The sequence below is a fragment of the Chenopodium album genome, chromosome 8 (assembly GCF_948465745.1).
Source record: "Chenopodium album chromosome 8, dcCheAlbu1.1, whole genome shotgun sequence".
In the NCBI taxonomy this organism is placed as follows: Eukaryota; Viridiplantae; Streptophyta; class Magnoliopsida; order Caryophyllales; family Amaranthaceae; genus Chenopodium; species Chenopodium album.
In genome coordinates, this window is record NC_137841.1 from 37,418,815 (window position 1) to 37,435,290 (window position 16,476).

At 33.9% G+C, this 16,476-nt stretch overlaps 1 protein-coding gene across 3 annotated transcripts in view; it reads right to left on the reverse strand.

Annotated features, from left to right (window-relative positions):
• Positions 1-9,001, reverse strand: part of LOC145641824 (peptidyl-prolyl cis-trans isomerase CYP59-like) — a 28,708-nt gene extending 19,707 nt beyond the window's left edge. Inside the window, exons 1-5 of one of the 3 annotated variants that reach the window (XM_081692799.1) lie at positions 8,862-9,001; positions 8,510-8,615; positions 6,855-6,959; positions 1,494-1,611; positions 1,309-1,359 (exon numbers count right to left, since the gene is read on the reverse strand). In XM_081692799.1, the coding sequence (XP_081548925.1) occupies positions 1,309-1,359; positions 1,494-1,611; positions 6,855-6,959; positions 8,510-8,607 (372 nt within the window). In that variant the 5' untranslated portion in view covers positions 8,608-8,615; positions 8,862-9,001. Of the gene's footprint in view, positions 1-368; positions 917-1,308; positions 1,360-1,493; positions 1,612-6,854; positions 6,960-8,509; positions 8,616-8,861 lie in introns of those variants that run through there. The other 2 variants (XM_081692800.1, XM_081692802.1) reach the window with 2 other exon arrangements.
• Between the last annotated feature and the right edge of the window lie 7,475 nt (positions 9,002-16,476).

Below are 16,476 nucleotides of genomic sequence, written 5' to 3' on the forward strand. Positions count from 1 at the left end.
AAGGCCCAATTAGGCAGCATCAATGTTAATCTTCACTTCTTAGCATTATAATATTTCTTCTTTTCACATACCACAAGTTCTTGAAGAATGCTTTTGAACAGAACTGTAAAGTCCTTATTAGACAGGAGATGAAAGTATTTCTCGTAAAGTGATCGTGCTTTAATAAAGCTATTTCCACTTTCCACGACCATGACAAATGAGAGTCAACAAAAAACGAGGAGAATTGAGTAGGACAATCTACCATGAAATAGAAAAACGAGATTTCAACTGGTCAGTTTCTACAGATCTCCCATGGTATTACATTTCAGCCATGATCGCATTGTAAAGGATATTGAAAATAACCAATCACGAAGGTATCCAAGATTTACCATGAACCATGTATATTTTGAAAAACCTAACTGCCTTAGCCAAGAAGGGGCTTCAAAATGTTTAGCCAATCCACGATAATTTACTTGATAAGTCCCCCAAAAAATAAGCATGGATTTGTGACCAAAATGGTTTCCATTAAGCACGGCATCAGAATTTCTCTGTGGCCCCTTCATCCAAGCACCACAAATTGTACTCTTTACAAATCCAACACAGTAAAGGTTAAAAAACAACAACAAAAACAAAAATTATCATCTCCAACATTCCATATACTGTCAAAACTCAAGATAATAGATTTGTCCATTATATGAGAAATCCTTGCTGATAGAAAATGGAATAGATGAAGTCATAAAATATAAAACAAAATGCTTCATCTTTTTCTTTCCTTCTTTGAATTCCAGAGCAAATGGGGCCTATGGGAGCAGTGTTTGAAAAGGAGGCATTGAGGCGCAAAGCATAAGGGGTCATGCGCTTTTGTGGTCTAGGCGAGACAATTTTGATGAGATGCAGCTTAAGGCGCGCGCGAGCACACACACACACAGTTCTTCTGCTACCAAAGAAAAAAGCAATTTAAAACTATGAGTTCAACTATTGATTTCCTGATCACATGCCTCAGTCTACAAAGAGCCAAAAAAACTAGCTGATGTATGACTCAGGGCGTCCTTATAACCAGTCAAAGAAGGATATAAAGCATAGATCAAAAGTAGGAGAAAGGAGAGGGGATAAAGAGAGATCAAAAATACAAGAAATGGCACAGAAAATTGTGCTTGAACTGCAAACATATAAATATATGTAGTCATATAAAGATCAGGTAGCAGATTTAACAAAAATAACCGGTAGCAGTCATTGCACACATACAGCAACATCAGTTTGAATAAGAGACTAAAGAAAGGAAAATTGGAACGGAAAAGGAGATGAAGTCGCTGGAAAAAATTCACTTACAGTATGCTTCTCGTCCAGGTAGTCAAGCTCATCTCTTAATGTTATGTAGAACTGCAAGTAGAATCAGTATCATAAGGTGAAATTCTGAATGAAGAAAATATTGTACTAATGCTCCTAGGCAAACTATCATTATTTCATATCCAAGATGTGTTAGAATAAAGTTGAAGTACGCTAACTCCTATTACCTGGGACGCATTCAAATTCTCCCCAGCACTAGCCATTGCAACAGTACCCATTTTTGAGTGCTTCACGTCAGGGTAAATTTCATCTTTGAAGAACCGAGCTTGGTCACCATATAAAAACCTAAAAGAAAGATTGATGTTACTTCATGTATATTAATATATAATCAATAAAAGTTTTGGTTTCAGATCATTTTTAGGTTGAATCTTTTTAGATATTGGGTGGACAACTCATAATATTCGGCTTTAGTTAAACCAACAATCAAGGGCACTATATTCATTCCATATACAAAAAGTTCCATTGTTCAATTTTTACGCAAGTAAATGTATAAATCAATATTACCAAAACCTGAGCAATACTTTTTATGGAATGAGAACCAAACATAAAAAGTTCAAGGATCCAGTAATGTAGGTCAGATTTCCACTAGCATATGCTCCATAGAAACCTAGTTCGGTAGTGACAAGCATGCCAAAGCTATAATCTATAAAAAGTATAGATAAAGAGAAATTTGATCAACGCACATATCCAAACTTCTTAATACTTTATCTAATTCTTTTAACTAAATCAGAAGAAGGTTTATAATCCTGTTCATATGTCCTTCTTTCAACCTTTTTATTTCCACCCAAGTACTACCATATCCAAACATATCATAGATCAAGCCCTATAAAGGCTAGAATATATCTTTGCATAAATTATTATGCTATTCTTTAACCCTTTGCTTATGTCAACATCCTAGAAAGAAGATGAAAGAATAAAAATAATTTCAAGTCACCTACAATGATTTCCTATTTTGTACTTTCGATAAGATACCATGATATTTAGCTTTGTAAAAGATTTATGATTGATACCTTATTTAAGAGTAGCCAAATGTAAATCAGTAGGGATTGCGATACATAAATTCTATATCAACCCCAAAAAGAAAAGGGCAAGAGAGGAAATCCTATACACGGAAAAGTACATACCTTACAACTAGAGGTGTCAATTCGGATAACCGGATGGAGTTTGGGTCGGGTCTGTTCGGGTCGGATATGTTCGGATCAAAATTATCCTTTTAACTTGGATCGGGTCGGATCGGGTCAAATTCGGGTCAGGTCAAATTCGGGTCATGGTCTATGGAGTCTGGGTCGGATACGGGTCGGGTCAACTTCAGATCGATTCACTTTCGGTTCGGATATATTTGGATCGGGTTTGAAACGGGTTTAGCCGAGTAACTTCGGGTCGGATGAATTTGGGTCGGGTTGATTTCGGTTCGGATGATTTCGGTTCGGTCAATTTCGGTTCAATTCCTTTTTGTGTTTGGCTGGATTTTGGTTGAGTTGACCAAATTTATATCCAAATAAGGTTATTTTAAAACTAGAGATATTGTTTAGTTTTTACCTTATTATTGGGTCAAGATTATTAATTACGAAGCACGAAGTTTTAGTTTTCTCATTTGATCAAGTTATGTGTAATTTTTATCTTTGAGGAAACTTGAGATTGAATAATTATCGATGACTTATCATACCTATATAAGTGAGAAGTGAGACGAGCTAGTGATATATTGACGAATAATAGTTACATATGGTGATATATACAAAAAAGTATGTCATTTTTTTTAGGTTATTACAAGTTTACAACTCTTCATCAATTGTACAATCATATGAGGCTATGAGTTATGTACTATTAGTTTAGTTTATTACTGATTCAATTTTTTAAAGATATTTGTTAGAGTTGTTAGAATTACTTTATTACTAATTCAATTTGTATATTAAAAACTTGACATTATACATATTGATAGTTAATTGTTACTATGTAAATTCTTTTTATTTAAGCATAAATTATTGCATATGTATGTAGTGAGTATATAACCGTGCGATGTATAACGCCTATAATTCTACAATAATGCACAATTGTACTCCGCACTTTTAACCAATAACTTCAGTTTTATCAATATAACATATTTCCAACAAGTTTAAAGTAATATTAATTAGTATATTACGAATCATATGAGTTATCAAACTAAACATTAAATGATCTATAATATACAATAATTAAGTCTATAAGGGTGTGTTCTATTCATTTGATTTTCACTAACCTAACTTATCTTAACTTACCTGAACTTATATGAACTTACTAAACCTTATTAACACTTATTATTTTAGTCTTAATTTGTACTTGGGTAACCTTATTAGAACTTATTAAATATGAAGTGAACTTATCTGAACTTATCACACCTGAAATCGTAAGTGAAAATAAGGTGAACAGAATAGACCCTAAGTTATGACAATATGCAACGGACTAGCGTGGGACAATACTAATATAAGGCCGAAAGGTTGGATATTCAATTGATAAGCTTAAAGCTTGCGCAAGATAAATATGGCTTCAGGCCATAACTCTCCATGTTCTGTTTACAATTTTCTGGATACCTCTTACTTGCTAGGCTTCACTATTTATACTACTACAACAAACATAGAAATGGCAATCAAGCCTTAATTAATACAAGTACTATTGTTTGGCATTTTACTACTTTAGTCTAATACAACCAAAGGCTAAAGCTGTTTTGTCCCCTCTGCTACTCCTTCGACGGTTCTCTTCCCTCCCCTGCTTTGCCTCTTTTGTGCTGATGTTGTTGGTAAGTTGCTGCCTCTTTTTGTGACTTACCAATGTCACGGGTGGTGGATGAGGGTGCATTGCACAATATATACAAGATACGTAGTATATGAAATGAATACTTTATCACGAGTTCAGTTTGCACGAAAGTAAAGCACAAATATACAATCTATGTTGATAGTGAAAATAATAGGGAGTGTAATTACGGATTTTTAAATTGGTATTAATAATACTTTTGCTACCTCTTATTTATGTTTATTAATTCCCATAATTTTCTACCAATAGTGACTATCAATCGGGGACGGAGGGAGTAATAATAATGATCTTGTGGGAAAAAAATTCTACTAAAAGATGAAGTAATAAAAAGAATTATGTAAAAAAAAATAAAAGGTAAAAAGTTTAAAAAAAAAGAAAAAAGAAAAGGTAGTATAAAAACCCTATTATGAACTCCAACCTAACCCTAGTTCTCTCTGTAGCTGTCCTTCCTCCTCTTCATTCTCTTTCCTTTTTTTTTATTTTATTTCAAGGCAAGCATCGAAATTCTGGGGAACTTCTCTGTTTCATACGTATAGTTCAATTCGTTGGTAATTCCATTTCATTTGTAGGTATGTAATTTACCTCCCTATCTTAATTTCTAATAGTCCCACCATTATATAAAACTAAATTACCTTGTTATTGCTAGATTTTTTTTTGTTTTGAAATTAGAAAAGTATACATATAGATTTGACTTTTTAGGCTACCCAAATTATTTTATTCGTATGAATTGTTATTATATACAACTAATACGAGTATTATAATATACATGGGGATCGTATGCTCATTAGATTTAAATAAATTTGTAAACGGTCAACATCTATACTAAATTGCAAAGATATAAAACTAATTGCAAGTTTTTGATTTATGATTTATTATTTAATAAGTTCTACACTAATTGCAAGTTTTTGATATATAATTTATGATTTACAAGAGGATGCTAGAGGGGTAGATCTACCACGTCTGGTTCCCCCTTAGTTTGGTAGCAGAAGTAGCTTAGCTTAGTTTGTTTTTTATTTGCTTTTGTTTCTGGGTGTTACTTTGTTTTTGTTTGTTCTTTGCTTTTTCCTCTGTTTTATGAAATTTATTTTCCTTATTTAAGGTTTGCACTATATTTATGTATGGGAACGTTGCTATATTATTTTTATTTTTTTTTTAAAATCAAATAATGATGAAAGATGAACTAGATTATTAGATCAATAAGGTCTGCACTATAAGGTCTGTCAATTGTCTCTTGCTTACCCCAATGCATCAATGACCCATCTATTAGCGTATTTTGTTTTACCTTTGTTTTGTATGCATTTTTAATGATGTTCATTGTTCTTTTCAGCAATGGCTCCGAATGATAATTATCTTGAGTCTAATATAGGTATGATTCTCCAATATTATTCTTTTAAGTTATTCATTTACTCTGATTGTATATTGATTTTTTTTTTGTTTGTTCATCAGATGATAGTGATTTACATTCTGAGCTCGTGCCCGAGCCAATTGTGGAAGATTTGACCGTAAAAGACTCCATCACTGATTTATATTATTGGAGTCGAAACATTGCAATGATATTATATGCAGCGTATTTTGTATATGAAAATAAACTACTAAAAAATACCTAAGTTTGAATCATTGGATTAAGTATATGTAATATATTTAATTATTATAATGAAAATGTAAGCGCTTGATGTATCCTTTAAAACTTTATTTATTTTGCTTTCATAATTGTTTCTTATAAGTAACATCAGACTAGTAGTAATGTGATTTATATTGATATAATTGGTTGTAGGTGTTAGAGAAAAGAATTATTAGTTCATAAAATATAACAGAATGGGAGGAAATTCATTAAAAATGACAATAGGCTTTAGGCAGCATTTAACTAGAGTTTTACAAGCAAATCAATTAACTCCCGCTTAATGTTTAGGTTTATTAGAAATTGTGGCATTTATTAAAGCTTAGAAAGTAAATTAATATAATTGATATGTACATGAAGTAAACTTAAGACTCCGGATTATTTCTTTGTAGTCAAAAAGTTAACTTATTAATAATTAGTAAATATATAGTATAAGAACTTGAATAAAAAAGTAAATAAATAATTATGATCGGGTTAAATTTGATCAGGTAAAAATCAAATCGAGTTAAAATTTGATCGGGTTAATATCAGTTCAAAACAGATCGGATTAGATCGGTTATTTTTCAGGTCAATTTCGGATCGGGTTGAGCTCGGGTCGGGTCAAATCGGTTCGGTTTGAGTTTAGGTCAGGTCAAATCAGATTCAAGTTGAGTTTAGGTCGGATCAAATCGGTGCCGGGTTAAGTTCAGATCGGGTCAAGTTCGGATTCGGGTTGAGTTCAGTTCGGTTACAGATCGGGTTTGGGTCTTGAATTTCTCGGATCAAATCGGATCGGTTACAGTTCGAAACGGATAATTTTTTTCGGGTCGGTTCGGTTTTGACACCTCTGCCTACAACCAACAACATATTTATGAATTTATCAAATTTCAGCCGGATTCTAGCCATCATTTCAGCAGGATGAGCGTATGTCCATACGATAAGGGTGAACAATATATCAGAAATAAATTTTTTATTATACAAAAGGAAATGCATGCAGATTTCATACTGAACCAAAACTGAGGGATGATAATTTCATTATGCCTATTAGAGCCCCATCGATAAATCATTTCCTTTAATAAAAGCACAAAAAAAGAACCTCGACTTTCATACCAGGTGAATAATTTCATTATTACACAATACATACTTATAGATAGAGTTGCCGCCACTTCCTGTTCCAGTTGGATCACCAGTTTGCGCAGTAAAATCCTTCTGCACTGTGTGAAATAAACAACCATTGTAGTATTTGATCCTGCATCAATAAACATAATGCAATTCCTTAATTTTATGTACATGACTACATATTGCACATGACTATTATTTTATTTACAAGTAAGGCTATAATTAAGCACCTAATAACGCTTTTAAAAAATATAGTAAAGTTCCTTAGATGATTATATAGATGTCATCTTACAAAATCTTGAGCACCTTACAGCTAGCTAACTATAATTTTTTTAATTAATCATTTATTTAACACTAAACTATGACAAGTACCAACACTAAACTTCACAAACTTGCATCAACCCATCCAAAACCCCCTACAGATCACCTACTGACCTTCCATTAACAAAACCAATAGCATATCCAATAATTAAAAAGGAAATTTATGATGCTCAATATGCAAAGAAAACAAAAACCCGCAGATACACTCAGTTACTTTGACAAGGCAGTCAAAATACAAAATGTGATTTCACCAATAACATCTGCAATTCACTACATCAAAAATCATTTCATGTAAAGTAGAACAAAAAAGAAGGGGCAAGGACTCTATAGGCAGCAGAAAATAACATATCCCAAGAGTGCATTGCACAAGCTTCTAGCATCTTCAACATCCAATCCCGTCAATAATAAGAAGGGGGAAATTAAAGACAGAAGCACAGAACCCATTCGAATTCATCACCCCCAATGCTAATAACTAAAGGCATAACTTACTACGAAGTACTACATAATAGCCTCTAGTAATACATGCTTTTATGCCCAATAGGTTAAACAAAAGTCCCATGGCAACACAAACCTACACCCCTGGCTAGTTTCAAATAATTAATAATGGGCTAATCTCTAAGTAACAACATCCGACTTCATCACAACCTTTAGTATTACTCAAGTCCATGCCCGAAAAAGCCATTTTGTAAAGCACAGAATTCATTGCAACATAATCACACAAAAATGCAGCCCACAGTCTCAATTTATCAGCCACAAGATAATTTACCAAGGAACAACATCACCATAGCCTATAGTATTACAAGAATTTGTGCCCAAAAAGGCCAGTTTGTCACACTCGTGTTTTTCACAGCTAAACAAACACACACACCCTATAGTATTCTACAAGAGAACATTTGAGACAAGAAATGAATATCAATTTTAGGATGATTGACCCTTATAATCCAGTCCATCTTTTTTGGGGCTTGAGGAAACGTGTCTTAGGTCCATCAATTAGTAGGTATGAGAGGATTAATGTTGGATGACGAATGATTGGTTTGCCTATTTGCGCGAAGGACTCTCTTTAACAGAATACATAATTTCTTGCTACGGAACCTGTAAAGCGGCTGTGGATACTGCTGTACGAACATCCGATGCTGGATATCTCTGCTGATTCCCCCTACCCCTCTCAATCTCATACACACTGAAATAACCCCACAGGCCACAACAACAAAACGTTATCCCCAATTGCTTCCTTACTTTAATTTTCCTATACAACTAAGGGATTTTATTAAGTACCCCACGAATACAGCACAAAAATTACACAGAAAAATAAGAAAAATTACATAACAAAGAACAAGGGAAGGAAAAGGAGAAACTTACTTGCAAAGCTTCAAGAAGTTTTTACAAGTTAACGGACAACGTTCAATGAATAAGTCAATCACGAATTCACCCAAACTTGTTTCCACCATAACCGACATTGTCTCTTCTGTAACAATTAGAAAAAAGTCACAATCAGAAATAATTCAATTTTCATAGTTTCGTCTCAACATTCAAGGGTTTTGCAGCACATTATCAACCAAATTTGACTCAATCATCAAATTAAATTATTCTTACAAAAGAATTTTGACAGCAAACAGTTCAATAATCAATCCACTATAAATTATATGAAAAAAATTAACGATTAACACTAGATTGTGAAACTGATTTTCGATGGTTAAGAAAAGAATCTTACCTGATAAGCTGCTTCAATGAAAAAGAGAAAGCTCAGAAGCTGCTTCAATGAAAAAGAGAAAGCTCAGAGGCTGCTTCAATGGAATATTCAGTGTACGCTGGAGGAGAGAGACAGTGAGAACGGAGAAGGTCTAATATTTTTTGAGAGAAGACGAGAATGGTTTGGTTGCCCTGCACGGTGCTATGCCGCTTTGTCCAACTATAGGGGCAACAATGGTACTCCGTATTTTGCATCACTTTTAAATTTACTACGAAGGCCAACGCGCGCGCGCGCGACATGGCTAGCCAATGCGGAGAAGTTATCAAGGCTTGTCTTTGTACTTAAGATTTTAGCTTGTACATAGTTATGATTAGTAAGCATTTTGCACGTAAAATGTCTTATGCAATCTTTAAATACCTTGAAACTGGTAAGAATTAATACAATGAACCTTTAGAAAGAGTAATAATCGACTATTAAGTTCAAAATCATATATCCTTCACCTTTTCTTATGTATTTTAAAGAGTAAAAAATAGCATTTATATGTTTTTCTTATAAAGTCTAGATGATTCTCTAGAATAAAATTTTGATACATATTACAAGCTAAAAAACAAAGAGAAACAAACAGAAGAATAATGAAATTTTGCATCAATTTGTTCTTGGGTACCCTATGAGTAGTTAGGACTCTCAGGTGTTAAATTTTAGTTTTGAGTTTGGATTTTGCTCTAGTCCAATGCAACGTACATTTATATTTAGTATTGCTGTTAAGTCTAATATTATCATCTAATATAAAGTTTGGTAGCTTGAACCCAATGTAAAAATCCAAAATAATAAAATACGGAGTAGCTTTTTTTTTTTCCTCTCTTTGTATATTGGTCCAGGGGCTTTATTTTTTATTTTTTAATACTCTGTAATTAAACCCAATGTAAGAAGAGTTGAGTTATCCAATGCAGGCAAGCTTGAGCTCAACTTAATTCAACTCAACAATACAAAGAAATACAGTAAATCATTAAAATGATACTCATTAGATGCAGAGCATATAACATTATTAGGATACATCATATTAGAATATCACCAGATTAGTGGTATCTTCTCTTCTAACAAGTAACAATAAACCTTTAAGGTAGGTTAGGATTGATAAGAGAACTACTCACACCTCCTTTCCTTCAAATATAGAATATACATTCAGAGCCTAAGCACAAAGGCATTCTACTCCCTTTAAAAAACATGTACCTTGAAAAATTGCATCTTTTAAAGTTGTGGACTCTTATTTTACGCTCTTAACCCCAAAATTATAATCAAAATTTAGATGTCCTTTGCATCTCATAACAACGAATCTAATAGCAATGTTGAAAGCCACCTTTGTAAAATTCTACAATCCCCAAAATCAAAACCAAAGTACAATCTAAAGATCAAAAATAAAAATCCTAAAAAATCGATAGGGAAAAAATTAAAGTACCTTTTGATCGGATTTGTGGTAGCGCTTAACTGGACAAACCACAAAGTCACTGACAAATATTCATGAAATGATCAAATTGAAAAAATAGAAAGATACATGAGGGGATTCCATGGGGTAGTGCTCGGAAGTTGGTATATTTCCCTCGCTTATAGTGTTTCTGGTTCTCCATTCACTTCAATTATCAACTATATTTTTTTCTTTCAAAATCCAATCAAATTTAGGAAAAATAGATGAATACCTAGACCCTAAAATTTTAAAAGTGTAATACCTTAAAATCTAAAATCAATCAAAACCTTATAAAACAATTGAAATTAAAATTGAAAAGTACCTTTGAAGATTGTTAGTGACTTTGTGGTTGAAACTTGAAACCAATAATTCAACCGATTGAATGTGAAGATGAAAAAGTATGTAATAACATAGAGAAGATATACAGTATTAAAAAAAAATCTTGTAATATTAAATAGGGGCAAATGCATAAATACACATTTTTGGGGTTATAATTGTCACAACACTATTCATAAGAGCAAGATTCTACTTTTTATAAAGTAGGGAAGTCAAGTGTATGTAAATACGGTATACGTATCTAAATACAAATATAAAAGTCGAAGCTACCCGTCAAAAAAAAAAAAAAAAAAAGTCGAAGCTACCCGTTTGAATGTATTTCCCCGTTTCATGATTTCATCTTCTTCCATCTTCTTGTTTTCCCGCTTTGTGTCGAGCAAGAGCAAATTCATCCTCCATTGCAATGTCATCTTCTCCATTTTTGTCAAAGATAATTACTGTTTCAGGGTTTTTTGTCCCTCTAGAGAGTTACAACACTAAGACTGGATCCAGCAAGGGGCGCCTTTACCTGCAAAATAAACGGACCGTCGGTTGGTTGATGGTCCGCCTCCGAAGATTAAGTTAGTAAAGTATTCGGAGTAAAACGTGCGGAAAAGAGTTATCTGCTCTGATTCCAAGCTCGGGTATGGTGCTGTCTGTTTCTTGAGAACGACAGCTCTGTAATAAATGTTGATGTGACGTGTTGTCTCGTGTTACGTAATTGTCCCATAAATGAGGGAATTGTCCTTATTTATAGGGTCTTTGGGGAAGTGTGCCCTCCCTAGGGTTTGATGACCTAGGGATTAGGGCACGCCGCAAAACGGCGCCTCAAAGTTTGGGCCTGTGTTATCTGAGTGACACGTGTCACTCCTCCTAAGAGGCCATTTGGGCGTCTCTTAGTGTGACACGTGTCGCTCCCCTAATGGTCCACTTTGGATCATCAAACACCCCAAATCAAGGGTGATATCTGCCTGACACGTGTCACCATCTTGGAAGGTCCAAGGTGGCGCTTCTTCCAGCGACACGTGGCAGGCTCCAATTGGGCCACTTGGCCGTGTATAAAATACCCAAATCAATTACCAATTTGCACTGTGAAAGCCTTGGCATTTCAAATGAAGGGCAAAGGTCAGTTCGACTATCAAATTTTGTGTAATTAGGGTTTATCTATTTTGCGACAACAATTGGAGTTGAAGATTGCATTTTTTAAAAAGACATACTCATTATAGCATATTAATCGAAACACTTGAACTCCTTTAGCTACGATCACTTGATTAACCTGCTTAGACAAACTTGACTGCTCACCATTAAATACAAATTCCAAAATAGATCGTCGCAGGGCCACCATAAGAAAAAGACATGGCCACAAACACAAATAGTACAACAAAATAACACACACGTCAACAAAAAGCTGAGTAATCACCACATATCAGGCTACAAGAATAATAGAATATTTATATAATTAGATCACTTAAACAATGTAGTTGGAAACTACATTACACATATGCACCTTAAGGGTAAAATAAATGTTTACTCTGCAAATATCCTTTGTCACATCTAATCTCGAATAATAATTTATTCCTTCATTCAATTAACTCATATATCCCATAAGTGTCATGCTCTTTGTTTTATACCTAGCCTTGGAAATGGGCAATTCAAATAACAAATCAACAAGTATAAAAACTTAAATACTCTCACTAACCAGAGAACACATCTAATCATGACCAACATGGGTCAAGTCCCACTGTAGGGGACCATAGAAAATTATAAATAAAAATTGTACCTCATTCTTAACTTATGATCATTATCTCCTCACCAACATGCCAAGGATGAGGTCTATAATGTCAAGCCTCAAACCAAGAACAAGATAATATTTCTCAACATTTGATCTCATACTTTGATCAAACAATCATTCACAATGTAATAGATAATATCTCTAATGGCACCCAAATAATTGACAATTCGAACTCGATTAAATCATAGTATATCTCAACTTTTATAGGGAAATAAAACTAATACCCAAATATAATAAACTCACAACCCAAAAATGATACTCTGCATTAATAACCCTAAAACATCAAGAACAATACTCCTTATAACAACAACATGAAAACCCATAGAAATAAAAACACAATCAATCAATGTAATACAATAAAATAATACACCAATTAAATCATATGTCATCATAAATTAACCATATGTTTTCGAAACATGATCATATGAATAACAATCATAAAGTTTCACATTATAATATAGAGTACAATCAATAAACAAATGATAACCAAACATGTCCAATAAATTTACACATAATGATAATACAACCGCTTTAATATCAAACAACTCCAAAGGATCGATAGTGTGTTTACCTTCCCCAACCATCAGTATTAGGTAACGACCGGGTTCGTTACGACCACAAACTAATAACATTAATTTGTATACAAGAGGTCGCAATTTCGTTGGCACATGTATGTGATGATCAGGAAATAAAGCAAAAGGGTAGGCAAAAAGGTTCGACAATCGTGCATAATGAATTATGCAATGAAGATCATGGATTGATGAAATATATTTCTCAGAGACTAGGAAGGTTAATATATTGGACGAATGATTAAAATAAATTATACAAATGCTTAAATTTATCATGCATGAAAAAGTCAAGTGTTCTTAAAAGGAGGAAGAAACGGATGATAAGTACAGTAATACAATGGCCAAAACGGTTTTAGGATTGATGGGAGTATTTATAAGTAGAGAGATTTAGCCAAAGTCCGGAATAAAGTTGTACAAGATATATATTTTTTGAATAAAAAAGAACACGAATACTCTAATTTTATAGTCACAAAATATACGGGGTATTACAATAACATAATTTAGAAAAGCAATAAGTCAAAGCTTACAAATTGGAACCATAAAAGCCCTTATTTAAAAACAAACCAATATTCAAAATCTCAAAACATAAATGAAATAATAGTAAAACATAAATAAGTTCAACACAAGAACGAATACTCTCATTCACACCAATCCCTTGACAATGTGTATGCCAAATCCCTGAACTTCACATCATTAAGCTAACCTTTGCAATACAGCTTCCCCAATAATACAAGTGTAATAATTGGATCATCACAGGGGTCATTAAAAAGCAAAGACTATGACCAAAAGAAAACACAAAAAAGCATGCAATTAGCAAAGCAAAGCTGAGTACATACAAGCTACATCGCACAAAACCTAGGATGCTCAACTAATTAAAATAAATAACAATCAACATGACTTTATTAACCAAGACTCCACACTAAAATAGTTAAATCAACTTAACATACTCACTAACCAATTCCGAACACTTGATTCTTTATATTTAATTTAATTAATTAATTTAGAGTAAGCAATAGACGAGGTTGTCCGCCAACCCACCAAATCATTTTGGTTCCTAATGACCATTTCAAATAAAAGTTTAGCGGTACGCAAGAATGGGCGTGACTCCATTCTCACAAAGTTAGTCTATCATAAAATAAAAATGTAAATACTAAAAGAAAATAGGACATGTTGATCAAACAAGCCTCGGAAAGCCACAAGCTACCACCGTGTACCCCAATTCATAATTGTCAATACTCTAGAAGTGCTCATTCATGTGTTCACTTTACGTGATTACAAGTTGAATTTAAAACCGACTCATCCAAGTAACCATACATATAATTCACTTTTATTCTTATTTAGGACTATGATGATCACATCACAAATTAACCTTTAATTCATTTTAAATTCCAAAGTATCCAAAATTGTTGAACATAGTCAACCCACCTAGCTATTTCGGCTTAAACTCATGGAATAATTAATAAACTAGTGTTCGGCCCGGGCGTTGCTTCGGGTGTTACTTTGAGTATCTTTATCATTATTATCAAGAGCTTGAAAGAATTTTTTATTTTTTTTATAATATTATAATAACAATAATAAATAGTTTTGAATAATTTTTGCTTTTATTTCTAATATGTATTTATATAATTATGTGCATAGATAGAACAACATTAGCTTATAGCTTGGATGGTAATAAGTTGGTCTTCATTCAATGAGGTCTCGTGTTCAAACCTTATTGTATGCATTTTTGGTTAACCATGACATGAAACAAAAATATGCTAGAAGTACACGTGGCATATTGAATGATGATGTGACATTTGTAGGAGTTTATAGGTATTATTAAGTGGAAAATCATGAATCATATTCATAAAGCACCTAATCCCAAGTTCGCATGCATAACACACAAGACACATAAATATACCTTTGAAGCGTGAATTCAACATAGCGAGGAGAAAATAGAGCCCCAAGCGTTGCTCCTCTACTTAGTCCACGAGCTTCGAACGAGCCGTCCACCAATACTAGATTGGTCGAGTGATTGAGGAAAACCGCGATCACCACCTTTAATGGACTAACCGACCACCACGAACCACCACCACCACGAACCACCTTGAGAGGCCTTGAGGGAGGAGAGAGAGCTGTGAGAGAGAGGGAAGTTTGAAGGGATTGGTCTCGTGTTTGCCAACTCAGGTTTTGATTTTACTGATCACTGAATTTCTGTCTGTGTTGCAAACCCTAGGCAACTGACGAGGGGTGGAACTAGGTCATTGAAACTAATCTTCCCCCGGTCAAACTAAATTTATAAACACTTAACAAACCTATATACAAGTATAGAGGTAAGTCAAGGGTCGAACCCAAAGGAACGGTAATGTTTAAGCACTCTCAATTATGTGCCTAAGCTAGGTCGAAGTCTAAGGATAAAAGGAGAACACTAACAACTAACAAACAAAGAAACCAAACAAATAAAGCACTCTAGGAACGGGGATCAACAAGTAATCATGACAATTGTAGCAACTCGGAAATACATGCAAGTCAATGGTTGTGAAGACTTGGCAAGCTCAATCAAAAGAGTCAACAAGCTATCTCCTAGAGGTCAAACTAGCGCCAACTACGAGAGACTCTAACTAGGAGCATCCCTAATCAAGCTCAATCGACAATTGTAAGCTACAAATCAATGGTCCGTATCAATGTAGACTCATAATGCAATCTAGCATAATTCTCAAGGCCTAATCGAATTACACACATGCAAACTTCCATTAATAACTTTAATCTCAACAATCCCCAAATTAAGCACAATCAATCAATCATCCAAGTTTCCCCCAATCCCTAACAAACAACTACTCTAACATCATCATCTAATCAACTAACAAATAAAGAAATCAAGAATAAACAATATATGAAGAACAACTACACTAATCAAACATCAAAATCAAACCAAACAAATATGAAATCAAACAAAGCAATAAAATGAGATAGAGTTAGAAATGCTCATTGATAATAGAGAAGAGCTTCAACACAATTGTAACCATTAAATCTTCAATCTCTTAATCAACATTGAAATTCCTCGCTTTCTCTCTCTAAAATCTTCTCCTAAACTAACCCTAAAACTAGAGAGAGAAGCTCTCAACTAAGCTAAAGTTATGATCTAAAATTGTGAATTAAGTTCTTCTAAACTTGCCCCAAAAATTGGGTTATAATAGTATTTATAGAAGGCGCAAAGAAAATACCGAGGGGAGCGCGCCCGCGCCCGTGCCTATCTGGGTTTCTTCGGCTCTTCTCGCGGTTTCCTGCGTTCGCTAAGGTTTTCGAATGAACACGCAATATGATGATGATGAACACTTAGTGGCAGTCCCAAAAAGCACTTGACAGTGGGTTCAACACCCCATCTTCATGAGAGCACTACTTGAGAGCGCAAGAGCTAGAACTTGGATAACCCACTTCCTTGCATCTTGAGCTTTCCTATTGCCATGAGCTTGCTCCAAAAGCATCTTCCACCTTAGTAAATCACCAATATCAAGACCC